Source organism: Hippocampus guttulatus, chromosome 1, assembly GCF_054856545.1.
Source record: "Hippocampus guttulatus isolate MCC_2025c chromosome 1, RoL_Hgut_1.0, whole genome shotgun sequence".
Classification (NCBI taxonomy): Eukaryota; Metazoa; Chordata; class Actinopteri; order Syngnathiformes; family Syngnathidae; genus Hippocampus; species Hippocampus guttulatus.
In genome coordinates, this window is record NC_141261.1 from 32,795,457 (window position 1) to 32,813,337 (window position 17,881).

Sequence of the window (17,881 nt, forward strand, 5' to 3'; positions counted from 1 at the left end):
TACAATTATTGCGAGGCAACATACCGTTAGTGGTGGTGTACAGGTCCGCTGACTGTTGAGAGGGAGGGGAAGAAGGATGTAAGGAGGAAGAAGAGGCTTGAGTGAAGAAGGAGAGAGGGGAGAGGCAAGGAGAGAAGGAGCCCAACACCAGGACAAAACACAGTGCCATCATCTGCACAGAGAGAACAACACAATTTTTGGCCGTGTATGTATATTCAAAACCCACGGCAGGAGAATACAAGCCACCACACTTACCATCAGGCATGTCCCTGTCTGAGTCGAGGCCATTTTGCAAGTGCGCGGGACAACTTTCCCTGAAATAAGTGATTGGAGTTTCTGGAGCTGATGGAGAAGTGTTCTGCAGACACACACACGATAAAACTGATTTGTCCCTCGTACAAAGGGGGGAAGCAGCATTGAGAGAATTTGGAAAAAAATAAGAAGATGGGTTTAGGGCATCACCATGATCAAGTCGGGTAAAGAGAAAAAGAGCATGTGTCCCCCTCTCAAAATCTCAAAGGAAACACTTGACCGGACATAAAAACCTCAGATGAAAAGAACGGCTTTGCATTAAATGACTGCTGAATGTTACCCCGAAGTTGGCAGTCGGGCCACCACTACAGTAGTCTTTTCCGTTTGATCAAAGTTTTTCTGGTGGTCTCGGTGGACATTGTTCTCTGCAGCACTTCCGAACCAAGTGCACGAAATAGGAAACTCCCGTTGGTATGCATATGCATGCATCAATAGTTCTATACTTGAGAGCAATGAAATACATTTAAAAGAATGGAAGGCAACTGTGCTCATACAAGTGTTATATACAGTCACATTCAAAGAATGAGTGCAAATGGAAAGATAAATATTGATCATAATATAAGAGTACACAGTACGTATTTTATTTTGCATCATGGTGATTGTACAAATGTAAGACTGTATAGACTGTGTCCACGACGTATTGACCAAACTTTCACCTGATTTACACTCAAAGAGATGAATGCATGTGTTTGCCATGAATTTAGTCCAAAATCAACAATTGTGACCTCCCCAATGACTGTTAAAGTAGCCCGATGCAAGAAGTACACGATGCCGTTGTTTTTGCGTGACCTGGAGAGCAGGGTTCTGATGGTATGTGCTGCAATGGCACAACGTGGACACTGAGGGGAGACACGCTCACAAGAACTCATCTGCACATTTGGGCAGCCCCTTGACTCTCACAGAAGCCACCACCCCAAAAGCAACCACGTGAACCCAAGGAATTCTCGTATCTCTCGTAGGAACATTCAACTGGAAGATGAGCAAGTCAGGCAGGCCGTCAGTCAGTCAGCCGTTCGGCCTTTGTCACTCCCTTGTGACAGAGAACACACACAACACACACACTTTGATGTCAAACCGCAATGATTAATGGCTGCTGAAAATATACAGCATGTATGAAAAGGCCCCACGGACTGTCTCTGAGTAAACGCGGTGGGATGAAATATGAAGGGCAAGTCAGAGCCATCACGTGCTGATCTTCATCTCGACTTGAACAGGACACATTGAATCAGACCAAACATGTTTGGAGACTTGCTTTGTTGACTCACGTTGACCAGTTTGTGCCAACGCAACCATTCTAGCGAGTGATTGTTTATGAGTGTGTGTGTGTGTGTGTGCGCGCGTGTGTGGGTGGGCTAGATGTGGAGGGTGGGCGTTCCACGATGAAAACTTAAATTACAGACTTCAGCAGATAGAACCCCCCCTGGTCCTCCACCAATGCTTCTTCCAGCCAGCCTTTGCGACAACCTGATCTCTCTCCAAGATGCAGTCATAACAGTAATTTCTTTACTGCATTTTAAATATACAGTCGTGTATGGAGGAGAGATACATTTAGCATTCGACATATGGTCTGCAGACACAGAGAGTGGGTTTCTTTTGTTCTCTGCAGTTCAACATCATGCTGTATCCTTTAAACTGATAAACCAAAAACACTTCCAGTGGGTTTTTTTTCTTTTTACATTTGCGGTCTGTATGTATAATGAATTAAGGTTTCATTTTGCTAAGGATACGTGTTTCTTCTGTGCGTATGAGTGTCTCAGCTTTTGACCTGGCCCAGCCCTCTTTGAAACACGAAAGCCAGGTCCACATAAACTGATAATTGTGCCAAACTGGAGCAGGATTCTCCCCTTCTGAGCAAAGTTAGCAAAGACCTGACGATCAGATGTCTATTGACAGGAGTGCCAATAGCCCTTGACATGGCGGAAGAAGACACTGATCTGCTTGAGTCCTCTGGCAGGTCGAGGCGCACAAAGTACATTCATAAGGAACTTCAAGTAGACCTCATTGGGCGGATGATGTAAAGTTGCCTGTCAGGTGAACACCGATCCGTGAATTGGGCACTTGGAGACTGCTTTGCACCTGGATCGTCATACATGTCCTTGTGTGTTCCCCTTCTATAGCTGTACGCAGCAAGTGGCATTATTTTAAAAATATATATTTTAAAGATGTTAATATTATTATCAATAATAATAATAATAATAATAATGTGTTCAATGAATAGTTTTCTGCAACGATTCAGAGGGTTCAATGTGCACTGTTGTTATATTTATGAGTTGTATACAAGAGGGGTCCCCAACCGCGGACCGGTGGTTTGGTGCAGGGCCGCACAGAAAGAATAAATAACTTACATTCTTTCCGTTTTATTCATTTCGGAATCTGGAAGATGTTTTATTTCGAAAAATGACCGGATTCTCTGTTATATCAGTCTACAGTGTGTCACTCTTGACGCAGGTGAATGCGCGCTTCTCGGTCATGTGATAGGTTGCCACATAAAAAAACAAACGTCTTTGAACGTTTTTTCGGGAAGGGTAAAAGGCCCAGCCAGGAGACAGAAGAGGAGCCTACAACTTTCAAGAAAGAGAAGGCGACATTTAATAGACAGTATCAGGAGTCCAATTTCAAATACGGCTTTATCTCAACGGGAGATTCACACGCACCAAGCCTACTCTGCATAATAAGCGGCGATGGTGAGTCGTATTTTTCATGCCCTTTTTATTTGTGGCTTATCTTATTTTGAAGGCACATTTACGGTAAACGTTACCGTAGCGACCAGAGAATGTTGCGGCCAAATAGGACGTTCCTCGTGTCATGATTCGTGTTTATTATTATGTTTCGAAAGTACCACACTTTTCATGCAGGTCATATCATATTATATTGTTGTATCTATCCGGCCTTAAAGGGCCGGTCCTTGAAAATATTGTCTGACATGAAACCGGTCCGTGGGGCAAAAAAAGGTTGGGGACCTCTGATATAAAGCACACGATGACATTCCCTACACATGTCAACGGAGCTCAGAATCTGTCTGTCTGCACCTCAAACAAATTCACAAGAATCACATCACACTCCCTGCAGCAACACCTGTCCATGTTTTCAGCAGGAGTAAAGTTTAGTCTAATTTCAGCCAGCAAATTATCAGGTGAAGCGGGCCCATTTCAAAGCAAATGCCCTCAAAACGCTGGAACACCCAGCATGGCACAAAGAGATTAACCAAATTCCCAAAGAAGCACATCGGGACTTGCATTGACAAAAATTAGGGTACGCCTGTTTTTATGCCCTAGTGCAGCTGCACTATATACGAATACAGAGCCTATATAATGTCACAGCTGTCTTTTATCAAAGGGGGAACGAACCACCTTGTGTGATACACAAAATTGAAACAAGAGAACAACAACCAACAGAAAAAAGGCAAACATTAATGAGCGCTTCATGTTATTTAAAAAGGACAAGTTTTTGTTGCATTCACGCGTCAATCTATTGTCCGTTTTCGTGCCTCTATTAGCTGACCATGTGCAGTGAGCCTCACCTGTTGGCCGTCTCCAGGTTTTCCACTTTTTGCCACAAGTCACCGTTTTCTGACGTGTAGTTCTCCACCCTGGGGCAACAAAAACAGCCACATGCTGTTTTATTCAGGCACAAAAAAATACAGAGAGACAGAGTGCTTCACAGATTTATTCGACAATCTGTAGCTTATGTCAGGCCAGCGAACAAGATTTCTCGTGATGCACCCGTAAACCAGGAGGATGATGTTGCCTTCTTATTCACTTTAAACGGTGATCTGGAAATGAACTTCAAATCCCCATTTTCACAGAGACGCATGGATGGTGATATGATCTCACTGATCTCATCCCAAAAAGAAAGATTCGATAATCCTGCCGTTTGCTTTAAATGCATCTCATTCTAAGCGTACTCCCTTCGGCCAGCCGCCTGCTGCTTACTTTCCAAGGGATCATCCATTAATCCCGCAGCTCACACGACGACAAGAACCCAACACAAAAACGAATATAAAGAGACCATGCTCTGCTTTTATGATGAGTCTCGGCTGACCTGTGGCAGTGGCTGCACACTGAGCTGGGAATACTTTCAAATTACAAACAGCTGGATTGCGCCCCCCCCCCTACTCTTTCCCATCACTGGTGTGTGGTTGGAGTGCACTCTTATGATGCACACAAGTGGGAGCTGGAAAGAGAGTGTTGGTTTGCACTCAGGCTTTTGCAAGGTGAACTGTGATTTAACTGGACTGAGACAACAGGGTGTGCCAATGATGCACTGTTGGAAGAAAGGGCATAAATGGTTTAAGAGGCAACTAGGGGTGGGAGGGATTGTCGAGAAAAATGGAAACTCACTTTTTCTCCAGACATTCCACATATTCTTTCTTCTTCCGCCGACTCTCCTGAGCTGAGATCTGTTTTTTTTTTAAACGAACATCGGATTATTTTCTTGTCAGAAGCTGCATTGACTGACTTTTTATAGGTAAAGTTACAATACAAATAAATAATAATAATAATACATTTATTTTGGAAGCGCTTTTCATTGTACTCAAAGACACTTTAGAAGAGTTGAAAACACGGGATAAAAATGTACACTTTAAAGCAATGTATTCATGATTTAAAAGAAACGCATCTTGAACAAGAGAAACAAAAACAATGCAAAAATGGGTAAAAGAGATTAAAAGGTGTTAAAAGCATTGCGGAACAGGGGAGTTTTAAGAAATGATTTGAAGGATTGGAAGTCAGTACAGTTTCGGATGTGTTGTGGTAGAGAGTTCCAGAGGGTGGGGGCGGCGACAGAGAAAAAAGGCTCGGTCCCCCCAGGTTTTGAGCCTGGTCACGGGGATGGCGAGGAGGTTTGTCTTTGAGGAGCGGAAGTTGCGGGAAGGAGTTTATGTGGGTGAATGGATGAAATGTATTCAAATGCAGGTTTATATTAAAGTACCCTTTAGGAATGAACATTTGAATCAATAAATAAAATCATCATACAAGTCAGTGACAGTGCAGCACGGTGCCGCAGTGAATAGCATGCCTGCCTCATATTTCGGACCACAGGCAATCTCTTCCAATCAAATTAGATCTTGAAGCTCATTACATAGCTTGTTGTGCTCAAACAACAAGTGCATTGTACTAACTACCATAGTCTGCATGGATTGCTTTGGTGTGCTCGTGATGCCATATAAAAACAGAAAATTGAACAATGAAAAATGTTGTTTTATTTTATCTTCCCAAGTGAAGGGTTATGACATGTTTATTCCATTTTGGGGTTACTTTTGAGCTGGGTCAAAATCTTTCAATCCATCCATCTATCCATTTTCTGATCCCCTTTATCCCCCTGCCCCAGCAATCTTCGAGCAGTATGCGAGGGACACCCTGAAACGGTTGTTAGCCAATCACAGGGCACTCAGAGACAAACAACCATTCGCGCTCACACTCACACCGAGGGACAATTACGGGTGTGCATTGACCTGCCATGCATGTTTTTGGAATGTAGGAGGAAACCAGAGTACCTGGAGGAAACCCACGCAGGCACGGGGAGAACATGCAAACTCCACACAGGGCTGCCAGAGCCGTATAAGAAACCCTGCACCTCTGCACTGTGGGGGCGACGCGCTAACCACTCAACCACCGGGCCGCCATCTTTCAATCCAATATGTGTTATTTGAACTCCTCAATTGCTCGGTTATAAACGGTTTCACCCAGTATGGATCATTTGTATCCGGCATTGACTCAACAGACGGGCTGTTTTGTTTACAATGTCAAGGCGTCATCACATTGACAGACGTCCAGCCCTCCAATTAAAATCTCCATACCTGGCCAGTTAAGGCTCAGTGAGAGCGCAAACGGACGATAGGCACGCACCGTTTCCGCATTTGGGCTTGGGAGGAGTGATAGCTTCTGTAGTTTAGCAGATAGTGACTCTTTAAAATATATCGTACTCGCAATCTGCTGAAATGAAATCAAGCCACCATAAGTGGCGTATTACCTTATTATTTTCTCCAGTTATCCAAGTGTGGGCAAAGCAATACAGTACAATCATTTCATGAGCTATTTGCTGTATCACAAGTACATACAGGTCCGTTTGTTTTTGGTTTGAGTTTCCGGCGGGAGTTGTGGGCATTTTCCTCTGATGCCGCACCTGTCACATATTACCAACAGTGGACTACTTTAGGACTGCTACACCGACAATTTACCATCACATTATTTGGCTTGCTTGCAGCCCATCTACCAAGTGCTTATTGTCTAGACGTTCGATTCTTGCTCATGCCGTGGTTTGTCTTGTGTTGTAAGTCGTGTTCTTGTTAATTTTGTGTTGCTTATTCTTTCTCACAATTGGATTTTTTTTTTTTTTTGTCCATTGGTGACAAGCTATTTTCCTGATTTATTTCCTTGCATTCTGCAAGCGCTTTTTGTTTGCTACATTTTCTCCTGGCTTTCTTCAACCAATGATCTAATTTGTACTTTTAGTTTTTTTTCTGTAATAAAGTTTTGTTTCTGTAAGATTATTTCTGTCTCGGTCTGCTTTTTTAGGACCCTCTTCTGTTCCGGAACCTTACACGTGTGAACAGACAAAGCATGGCTTATTTGCTCCTTTGCACAAAAATGTATGCACGCACACACTCGCATATCCAGGGTTGTTTTATGAATATACTTTATTTATCTGGACCCATTTGGTTAACTCATAAAAGGTCTTCTAAATCTACAAACATTTCTAGCCCACCTATCAGGGAAGATGGTCAGATGGGTGTACTGCATGCATTTTTACAGCATGTTTATTTGAATGACAAAAAGTTAATTAACCCAACACTAAGGAAAATTATTTACCTTAACTCAACTGTTGGGTTGAATCGACTAACCCATTCTTTTGGCTAAAATTAACCACTGTTGGGCTGGTGCAAAAATAACCGAGCGCCTGGGTTGAAAATAAATTGAATTGATTTGAATGTGTACGATGAGCGGTGGAAATGAAGCCTTTTCTTCTCTTTACTGTTTATTGAAATGTCACAACTTTTGCTGCAGCATAACCTTTGTGTGGCACCAATCATATGTACTTTTTTAAGATGCAATATCTTGAGCCTTTATCTCACGATAAAGGGCGAACAGTTGCCACTGTTGGCGAAGGTAGCAAAATGAGCCTTTATGTGAGGGTTTGCAAGACACTCTAGTGGTTTTTCTTATCATGTTCGAAATTCCCTTGCGACAAGAAAAGCCATTAACACTGTTGGCAGACGTCTGGCGACCATTTTGGCAACCGTTTGCGACCTTGAATGAACCCTGACAAAACACGTACCTTCGCAAACACTTGCAAACGTTCGCCATTCAGTGGGGTAGGGCTATAGAAGTACATGCCATTTATCTGAATCAAGGGAATACTGGAAAGTTTGATATATCTCTGGTGTTCTCATTTTTGTGTCTAGTCTTGTATTCACCAAAATAATCCCCCTGGCTAATTTTAATGCAAGACTGAATGTTCGGAACGGATGTGACGTCAAGTCATTGACTGGGCTATCCCTTGCACCCACCAGTTGCTATTGAATGATACGGCAGACCGCTTGCCTGTGAATGAAAATCTGTCTTGTCTTATTTTTGTCTTGCTAGATGACCCTAATAGCCATTCCACTGCCAGGAACACCGGGAGGGAGCGAGTCAACGCCGCCGGCTTCCTTACCAGACAGCGGGATGGCCCAGGATCCACCTACCTGGTTAGATGGCCGTGAACATCCAGACTCGGATATGTATGCATTTATTTATTTATTTCTCTCAACAGAAAGGGAGTAACCTGACCCGCGTCACCGACAGGCTTCCGCCTTCGCATGCGGCAGCTGATTATTTATCATGAACTGCAGCACCGTCCTCATCTAACAGAGGGTCAGCAAAACAGCCGTCAGCAGTGACGGATTGACAGACCTTTGGTCAGTATTGACTCTGAAAAATAGCGAGAATGACTCAGGATCATGAGAATCTGATTGCCGCATTGAATTGGAGACACGCTTCGCTTTCAACGCCGCTTCTTGCAGGCAAGTATGGCTGCACGCATTAGCTGCCATAACGTCTCAACAAACAGGTACCGCAAGCTATTATTAGCTTGTTTTAATACAACCAGTGGAGCCAAAGATGCGTTTGGATGCATTTTTTCTTGATATGTCACACATATTTTCCCTTCTGACCATCACAGGATAATGGGAACCAATAACTCAACTGTGATGAGCAAAACAATGAATGCACTGTATGTTTTCAACAAATGGAAAAAAAATCACATGGTACCTTATTTTTAATCTTTCGTCTAACTCTCTTCAGAGCCTTCTCTTCACTCTTGGTGAGAGGAAGTTTGTTGGGTACAGGGTATCCCTCAGCGACGAGGGTCCGTTTCTCTTCGTCTGTCAGCAAGAGGGGTCCGGAACCCTGCAGTTTCTACGCAAACAACAATCATGGCCATTTGTGAGAGCATTAAAAGCATGTTTTTGACTGGTGATGAGCAATCATCATGGGAGGAAAGAAGGAGAAGGAGAGAAAGGATAGGTGGCGCTACTGACGTGTGGGGCAGTTAGTAGAGGCGAAGACGAGATGGCCGTGGATGAGGAGGAGGATGCGGAGCCACGGCCCGCTGGCCTCTGTTGTGGTTGCGGGGAAGACGGAGGCAGAGCGAGGTGCGGGGAGGAGGGCGGCAGGGAGCCGTCACTGTCACCGTGGTTGCTGCTGGGAGGAGTGGGTGGAAGCTGCAGGGCATCATCTGGGAAGAAGCGGGGTGAGGACCTGCTGTGAGGATTGTGGGCTGACAAAAGGACGGCCAGTTGTGCAAGCTGTGCGTACCAGTGGGCAGGCAGAGGTACTGTCCCATCTCTCTGGGCTCATCTTTAATAGCCACAGTCTTAACTTCATCCGGTGGGTGCACCTGAGCAAACCAATCGCACTCCTTCACACTTCAACCGGGATACATGAAGGGTCTCCGATTTGTGGAATGCTCACTGTGTGTCTCCATAGCGACCCTTTCCGAGCAGGGGCGGGGCTTAGGATAAGAGGTGGGCCTTCCATAGGCTGCGGATCTGACCTTTGAGCCACATCTGGCTCCTCTTGTTTCACTAAGATGCTCGTCAGGTCCTGACTGAAGCTCCATTCAAATTCTAAGCGAGAGAGGGAGGGGGAGAGAGAGAATAAATCAATGAAATACAGATGACCTTACAAAATGAGTTATGGTGTCACAAACTCTGAATATGCATCGATATGTGATTTAACAAACTCCACCATTTCAAGACCACAATAGAATTAATTCAAGGTGTATTTGACTGGGTACTGATAGTCACTGAATTGAGGCTTGTGTGAATCGAGCACAAAAAGGCTTCCTGCTCTTTGTTTCTGATGCTCCATCAGGTCATGTGACTGACATGCTCCTGACATTCAAAAACCCGTCATTCAATTTATTATCCGAGTCAGCATTCTCATTTTCAACCAATGCAGTTAGCTCCCATGCCCACCCAAATTCCTTCTGTGTTGTTCCTCACGTTTGTCACACTACCTCCCATGTTTAAAGCATTTTTCTCCCACATTCCTCAGCTGTTTTTCCAATGCAAATCTCATTTCCCATCCATGTATGATTACCTCTGAGGCTCCTCGGATGTCTATAGTCTACTTTCTTTGTATGTTCAAAAATTGTTTCAAAGTGTCCCTTATTTGGTCAGTTTCCTTCCACACACTTGCCATGTTCCTCTTATAGTTCCCCTATTTTATTTCCATGTTTTTTTTGTTTGTTTGTATTACTCAGTTTGGACATCAGATACATTTCGGACTTTGGTAGCGGAGCATCCTGCACTGGACAAATAAAAATGTTGGCTTTAACTTCTTGTAAACTGCTTGTAAAAGCTGCTTGTAAAAGCTGCCCTTACAGAATTTCTTTTAAAAAGAGGGCAAAAGCAATTATGTGTTTCTTTGCCAGTGAAAAGGAACACAAGTCATAAATCATAAGCGCTTCCTGACAAGCCTCGTTATTATACTACACCGCAGAGGGATAGCACTCGATCGTGCAAGCATGGTGCATAATTTGGCCCTGGTGAGTGTGTGTCGACAATACATTAAAAAGAACAGAAGCTTGTCTTCAGGGTCCTGCTTCGAGTGGTGATCTTTGACACCTTAAAATGCTACCAACCACACACACACACACACACACACACATTAAAATCTGAGTGCCTGCAGGGCTTGACATTGCGGATGAAGAAATTGAATCGCTGGGGTCTGGGCATGACATATGAGAGTGCAAACTGTATTTATACAGGTAAACTGCAAGATCTCCCCTTGCATGTGATGTAGAGAGCCGCACATGTGACAAGGGGATTTGGAGACCACTCGTCAGTATGTTGCAGGGTCCATAAAGGAAATGAAGTGACAGAGAACAGCCTTGGCGGTGTTCAATCCTCACTGGAAATAAATCAGACTTACTGCCGACAATGCAGATCAAACTCTGACATTGGTGGTACAACAACTGGATAGCCCGTGTCAGGGTGTTCCGGTACCTCATATTCCGAAGCACCCCTCCACAGAACACCAGAGGGACACCGTCAAACGCCTTCTCCATGTATACAAAACACATGTAGACTGGTTGGGTGAACTCCCGTGCACCCTCGAGGACCCTGCCAAGGGTGTAGTGCTATTCCACTGTCCCATGGCCAGGAGAAAAACCACACTGCTCTTCCTGAATGATTTGTCTTCCCTACGAACCCTCCTCTCCAACACCCCTGAATAGACCTTACCAGGGAAGCTGAGCTGTGTGATACCCCAGTAGTTGGAACACATCCTCTGGACCAACTTCTTCAAAAAGGAGGGCCACTACTTTGGTCTGCCAATTCAAATGCGTGTCAATTGAAGAGGTCTTCAAAGTATTCTCTCCACCGACTCACAATGTCCCTAGTCTAGATCAGCAGTGCCCCATCCCCACTATACACAGTGTTCATGGTGAAAGGTTTGCCCCTCCTGAGACACTTCATAGTGGACCAGTTTTTCATTGAAGCCATCCGGAAGTTGTTCTCCATGGCCTCACCGAACTCCTCTCATGCAAGTTTTTGCCCTGATGAATGCCAAAGCGGCTTGGCCAACCGGTACCTATCAGAAGCCTCCAGAGATCCACATGCCAAAAAAGCTTGATCAGACTCCTTCAGCTTGACGTAATTCCTTACTGTTGGTGTCCGCCAACAGATTTGGGGATTTACCGCCACGACAGGCACCGACCACCTCACGGCCACAGCTCCGGAGGCGGGGAACATGGTCCACTCAGACTCAATGTCCCCACCTCCCCAAGGATATGGGTAAAGTTCTGCCGGTGGTGGCATGTGAAACTCCTTCTGACAAGGGACTCTGCTAGACGTTCCAAGCAGACCCTGACAATACATTTGGGTCTGCAAGGCCGGACCGGCATCTTCCCCCGCCATCAGAGCTAACACGCCACAAGATGGCGATGGGTTGACAGCTCCGCTTCACACCCTTGCAGTACTCATTGTCATTGTCCGCGTGAGCACTAAGGTCTCCCAACAAAACGATGGAGTCCCTGGCAGGGGCGCACTCCAGCACAGGCTCCAAGGACTCCAAAAAGGGTGGGCTCTCTATCCTTCTTTGTGCATAAGCACAAACAACAGTTAGCACCCGTTCCCCCCCCCCCCCCCCCTCCAAAGGCAAAGGGGAGCTACCCTCTCATCCACCGGGGTGAAACCCAATGCTGAGGCACCAAGCCCAGGGGCAATAAATATACCGACACCTGCTCGGCACCCCTCTCCATGGGCAACACCTTATATACAATACAGTCCAAAGTAAAGATAGTAAAGATGGTTCGGCTTTGACTGACGTAACTGACTCACTCAGAATCTCTCATTCATATTGTTGAAGGTTTGGGGTTAACTCTCATTCACTCCCAAAGACGTTTTTATATGTCTTTTCAGATTTGTTTTAGAATTGACTGGTACTGAATGAGTGAGGTACGACCTACTGCATGCTGAGCCTTGTGAAGCTATGAGCTTGAACGGATACCTGCACCACCATTCTTTAACGAGCAGCAAAAGCAACCATCTTAGCTACCGGTAGAAGTAACATAAGAGTATTATTAAATTTAATGGCATCAGAGTTTATGAGGCATTAATGCTACTTTGGTAGAACTTGATATTTACGACAAATTTTATACTCATTGAAAAGTTATGGTTAAAAATAATAGGCTGCAAACTGTGTCATCCCAGCGGGTTAAAGGGAGAAAACTGTGCTCTCAGCAGGACAGAAGCTGTAATAAAGCAATAGTTGGTGCGGCATGGCGGGCGGCGGCGACAGTAAAACACATTGCTTGGCTTCAACATGGACCTTCATGAATCAGTAAGTCGAGTGGAGCACAAAACATTTGGGAATGAACTTAAAAAAAGAAGAATGTTAAGATTGTCACCTGTGACCGCGAGGAACCACCATCCACCCCCGACACCCACTGGATACACGGCTGTGGTGTCCCTGCGCAAGACAGCAATGTCCCTAACTGCTCATCAGGCGTTTAATAGCCCCTTGCTCCAGTGTGACCCAGTACCAATGTTTTTTTGCTTTGTCCACTACTGCGATGGGACAAAAGCAGAGGTCGAATCCCGAGTAGGTGTATATATAAGATAAATAAAGATGATTCTTTTTCTTCAAAAGAAAAGAAAAGCAGGCACTCGTATTGGTTAAACATCCCCCTCCAACTTTCTCTCGAGAGACATGTCTTTATGAACTGCGTGGCGTTTACTCGTTTCGAGTATTTCCATAGGGTCAGCCCACATTGAAATAAATACCTGTACAACCAAAACTTATTGTAGTTCTCACTCTTGCTTTTTTTAAGTAAAGCAATCAAATTCAAACAATTCAATTATATTTTTACCTACCTCTGGCTAAAAATGCTTCAAATAGTTCCTCGGAATTTTTGCACCGAACATGATTTGTGCAATTTGTTATTCTATTTGAGTGATAATTTTCAATATCCTTGACTGTAAGAAACAATAAATGTGTGAGCTCCCCAAATAACCCACTCCGTTGATGCTTTTTCTGCAGAAATATGCAGAGGTTATATTGAACTTCAGTAGCTGTCTCTGCACAGTGGCTTGGATATGGTGAAAGTAATGAGGACTACACAATTTTTGTGTTATAATACATGTGCTCCCAAAACCTGTTTTGCTTTGTATAAGAGTGCAATTGTTCTTCCATCACGGTTTGATTTAGGGCCGCCACAAAAAAGGACAAAATCCGACTGCAATGGAAAGTTAAGACTGCGGAAAAAATCATTGGCGCTGCCCTACCCACTCTTGAGGACTTGCACACCAGAAGAACCAAGACAAGGACACGGAAAATCCCACTGTACGTCCCCCCACCCCCACACCCTGCCCACCACCTTTTCCAGCTACTCCCCTCAGGCAAGCACTACCGGTCCGTGCACACCAAATCCAGCAGACATTCAAACAGCTTCTTCCTTCTAGCCATGAACTCCCTAAACAGTAACCCAAATTGACCTGTATGGTGGCTCTTTGCATTTTTGCACACCCCTGTGGAAAAGCATTACCGCAATAATCATTGTAGCTCCAGCTCTGTACTTACTTGAACCATTGTCACTGATCTCTATTCCACAGCACCAGACACTTTAAAGCGCTCAAGTACTTCTGTACAATTGCACACTTAAATTTGCTCTACGAATAGTGCTACTGGTCACTTTAAAATGGTGCAATGATTATCTGCATCAACTGTACAACTGTTACAGTATTGCAGTGGTCCTCAACTAGAAATGCTGTAGGTCCACTTTTGTTTTTTTAATAAGACCAAGGTCCGGTCCCATGCACTGCGGTCATGGGGAGCAGGGCTATATGCCCATTTAGTATGGTCAAGCCAAGCTTATACAAATCAACACTCCTCACAACCAACCAATAATGGGGTGCATGAGAATAACAATTATTCACTTTGCCAGTACACAGCAAATAATGAGAGGTATTGTGTTGAGGCACAGGAACTCTTTTATTTTGTTAAGTTGTGCCTGCTTAATAATAGAAATAGCCCTTTTAGGGAAATAAGACATGTTTACTTTAACTTTGTTAAACAGTAGTTGTCTTTTTTGCCCTTAATTTAACAAAAGCAAAACAAAATACTCATTTTACCAAAATAAAGACTAAACATGAAAACAAAAATATCCTTTTCATTTGTACAATTCCCCTTTTCACATCCCCTCTGAAATCACTGAAAAATATATCAGAAGAGGAGTTAAGAACCATTTTAAATACTGACACAAGGGAGCACAGGAATGTGCAGTGCTGTTCTTCCACTGAAGGTGAATGCAATGTCTGAGGCATGCAAATATTTTTTGAGGACGCCATTGTGATGTTCATTTACCACGTTGCGGTGTTCTGCTGTTAAACAGCTGCAAAGATCCCCGGGTAGACGGGAGCAAACTGCACACAATCAAAACCTCCCGCGATTCGTCTTGTCTAATTGTCTGTGTGCGGCTCTCCTGGGCTGAAGCTGTGAGCACACTGTGGCGTCGCGCATGCGTCTGTTTCCTGACACAATCATCCATTTTGAATGCGTGTGTATTGGGATGGACGCGTGCTGACGCTTATGTATGGGCACACCTTAAGTTCAGAGGAGCCAATCAGCGCATTGTTATCACCGACATGCCCTGCTCAGCCAGGGTCTCCAGTTAGTCAAACATTATCCACACACAGTTGCGCTGCTGCGGTCCTCTGTAATACATCTGTTAGTGCACGCAAATAATACAACGGATAATTTTAACAAGCGATCGCGGTAATGCGCAGATTATAGTCCAAAAATATAACATGTATAACGTAAAAATCACTTGATAATTTATTATTTTATACAATTTGCCGAGGGTCCGGACAGAGGAGGTCGGCGGTCCGGTCGTGGATCGCGGACCGCCAGTTGAGGAAGGCTGCAGTATTGTATTCACCCACTGATCACTTTAGCTTTACTTGACACTTTGCACATTGTCTCACAGCTGTCATTGGATGGTACTACCGCACAACGGTACCCTTACATTCTGGAATGTCTTTCCATACTTATTTATCATGTCCTTGTTTATCGTAGTTGCTTGTTATTGATGATAGTAGGGTGGCCTCTACTACCGGAAACAAATTCCTTGTGTATTCTACATACTTGGCGAATAAAGATGATTCTGATTCTGATTCTAATATCTGGACTGCAAGATGGTTTGTGCAAAGCTTCCAAGTGAGATTTTCATCTCACATTTATTCCTCCCAAGAGTGTGTTTTCAGTAACCTTATAATTGTCATCCCCATCTATTTAAACATTTCCCTGTTGTATTTTACTCCAGCATTGTTTTTAATGATTATTTATCTGTACGACTACAATTCTGTACGACTACAATTTGCTCTTTTCTGAATTGAAGAGCTCTCTGTATAATATGATTTCAATGCTGCCAAGACCCCCGATTTATTGTACGCTCTGCAAAAAAAAACTGGCTTAACACCTCAAAATCTTTACACCGATAATTGACATTGACTGTACAGTACGGTAATATTAATAGATTGCAACCCATACTGACCCCGTAAGGCTCCATAACTCATGTCCAAGGACATAGAGCAACAGTTTCCTAGTTTAACACGTTGTTTTCTATTCCACGAGTCACTAACAATCCAATTCAAACCTACTCCGAAAAGTTGCTTCCATGTTAGAAATGCTATGCACTTTCCGCAACGCCGTGATTTTGATGCAAGGATTGGCCAGAAAACGACTACTTCCATCCCACAACGACCACGAAGGTACAAGCACCCCATTGCTCCCAATTCTACCTGTGTAAAGTCGAGCAAAACATCAAAACAAAGAAAAGTCTACTAATATGCACAATTACACTTGCACTCAGCACGAAAATACGGCCCTGTGTCTGCTGGCTTGTCTGGCAACATCATCAGACCCTCAAACCCTCCCGTCCCCACAAGATGAAGTGGCTGGGGAGAGCTAAATCTGGGCTTCTCTGCTCAAGCTGCTGCCTCCACAATTTGACCCCACAAAAGTCAAGATGGATGGATGGACCGGTTGAAATGACAAGTTACAAATATACGGCTGTCCGATATCAGCCCATACCCCAATGCAATTAGAAAACGTGCACCATACGATATAACCTTCTACAGTTTGCATCATTATTTTTGATGTGTGTGGTATTGGGTTAACTCTAGTGTGACATTAATGGAGCGTCCCAGATGGCCACACAACAGCTACTTTTGTCTTATGTCATCCTTGTTCCTCACTCTCCAGGCATGACTAATTCGTTTTTAACCCAATCCAACTGCTACATGAGTGTAACAGTTGGATTAAGCACAGGTTGATTAGTGGCGCCTGAAGTGAGGGGTGCAGATATGATGTGCTAAAGAGACAGCTGTTATGTGTGCCGAGGTGAAGAGATATTAATAATAGTCTGCGCAGTGTGTGCACTTCAAGAATGTTAGAGGCTGTACGTTTTTGTGTGACAAACGTGACACCCTACACCTCAGACACTTGTATGTAGAACACTGAATGAGGATTAACGGGACTTCAGCAACGCTGCTTCTGTGCAGTAGCATGTTTCCACCCCACAAATATTTGTATTTGGCACGACTACCGGGGCATGGATATAAACAAAATTGCGCATTACACTGCATTACAATCTACAGTAGACAACAAGAGAGGAGCAGCGGCTCAACTCTGAGGCCCCTCCCAGATGACCGAGCTTCTCACCATATCTCTAAGGGAGACACCCTGCAGAAGAAACTCCTTTCGGCCGCTTGTATCCTGGATCTCGTTCTTTCTGTCACGACCCACAACTCGTAACCATAGGTGAGGGTTGGAACGTGAATGGACTGGTAAATTGAGAGCTTCGCTTTTCAGCTCAGCTCCTTCTTCACGACGACAGACCAATATAGTCCACATGACAGCAGATGCTGCACCGGTCTGCCCGTCGATCTCACGCTCCCTCCTGCCCTCACTCGTGAACAAGATACTTAAGCTCCTCCACTTGGGGCAAGATCTCACGTTGTGTTTCCTTTTGCAAACCTGATGATGACACCTAGTTTATTTGCTGAGTTTCTTTGGAGAGACATTTTCATACTTTTGACATCTTCATTTATAAACCTCTTTGGCCCAATCAAAGGTTACCATAGCCTTGTTTGGGATCTTCCTTAAGTACCGGTACTCTTCTTCTTGACTTTGGAGAGTTAGTTTTAGCGGACTCACTCTTTGGCATCGTTCAAAACAAACTGCGCAAACGGCATTCAAAACTAAGCAGAATCTATTTCAGGTCAAACACATAATCTTATGAGGATTGAATTGGATTAAGTTTGAGAGTTAAAGTGGGGAGAGAGAGAAAGAGAGAGAGAGGGGTTCTTCTGGCTTTGGCAAGACAGCACTCAAAACCATATGCTTGTCATAGTGCAGTGTGTGTGTGTGTGTGTGTGAACGCGCGATAGGTGGGCAGGGCTTACTTAGTGGGAAAACTGAACAGTCAGAAGGATACCCAGGATAAATGGAGAACAGAGGAGCATGCAGACAATCAGGCAGAGATGCAAAACCAAACCAGGAGGAGAGAAGAACAAAGAAGAACC

General features: G+C 44.2%; 1 protein-coding gene and 1 long non-coding RNA gene across 2 annotated transcripts in view; one reads left to right on the forward strand and one right to left on the reverse strand.

Annotated features, from left to right (window-relative positions):
* The window catches only part of creb3l1 (cAMP responsive element binding protein 3-like 1), a 36,876-nt gene that overhangs the window by 1,373 nt on the left and 17,622 nt on the right, over positions 1 to 17,881 (reverse strand). The window contains exons 4-11 of the mRNA XM_086126802.1: positions 9,264 to 9,418; positions 9,108 to 9,189; positions 8,831 to 9,027; positions 8,562 to 8,708; positions 4,653 to 4,711; positions 3,833 to 3,901; positions 256 to 358; positions 25 to 172 (exon numbers count right to left, since the gene is read on the reverse strand). Of these exons, the coding sequence (XP_085982928.1) occupies positions 25 to 172; positions 256 to 358; positions 3,833 to 3,901; positions 4,653 to 4,711; positions 8,562 to 8,708; positions 8,831 to 9,027; positions 9,108 to 9,189; positions 9,264 to 9,418 (960 nt within the window). The remainder of the gene's footprint in view (positions 1 to 24; positions 173 to 255; positions 359 to 3,832; positions 3,902 to 4,652; positions 4,712 to 8,561; positions 8,709 to 8,830; positions 9,028 to 9,107; positions 9,190 to 9,263; positions 9,419 to 17,881) is intronic.
* LOC147211396 (uncharacterized) lies at positions 2,790 to 15,475 on the forward strand. Its single transcript, XR_015102638.1, has 3 exons — positions 2,790 to 2,996; positions 7,896 to 7,999; positions 8,065 to 15,475. It is a non-coding gene; the product is annotated as an uncharacterized LOC147211396 (long non-coding RNA).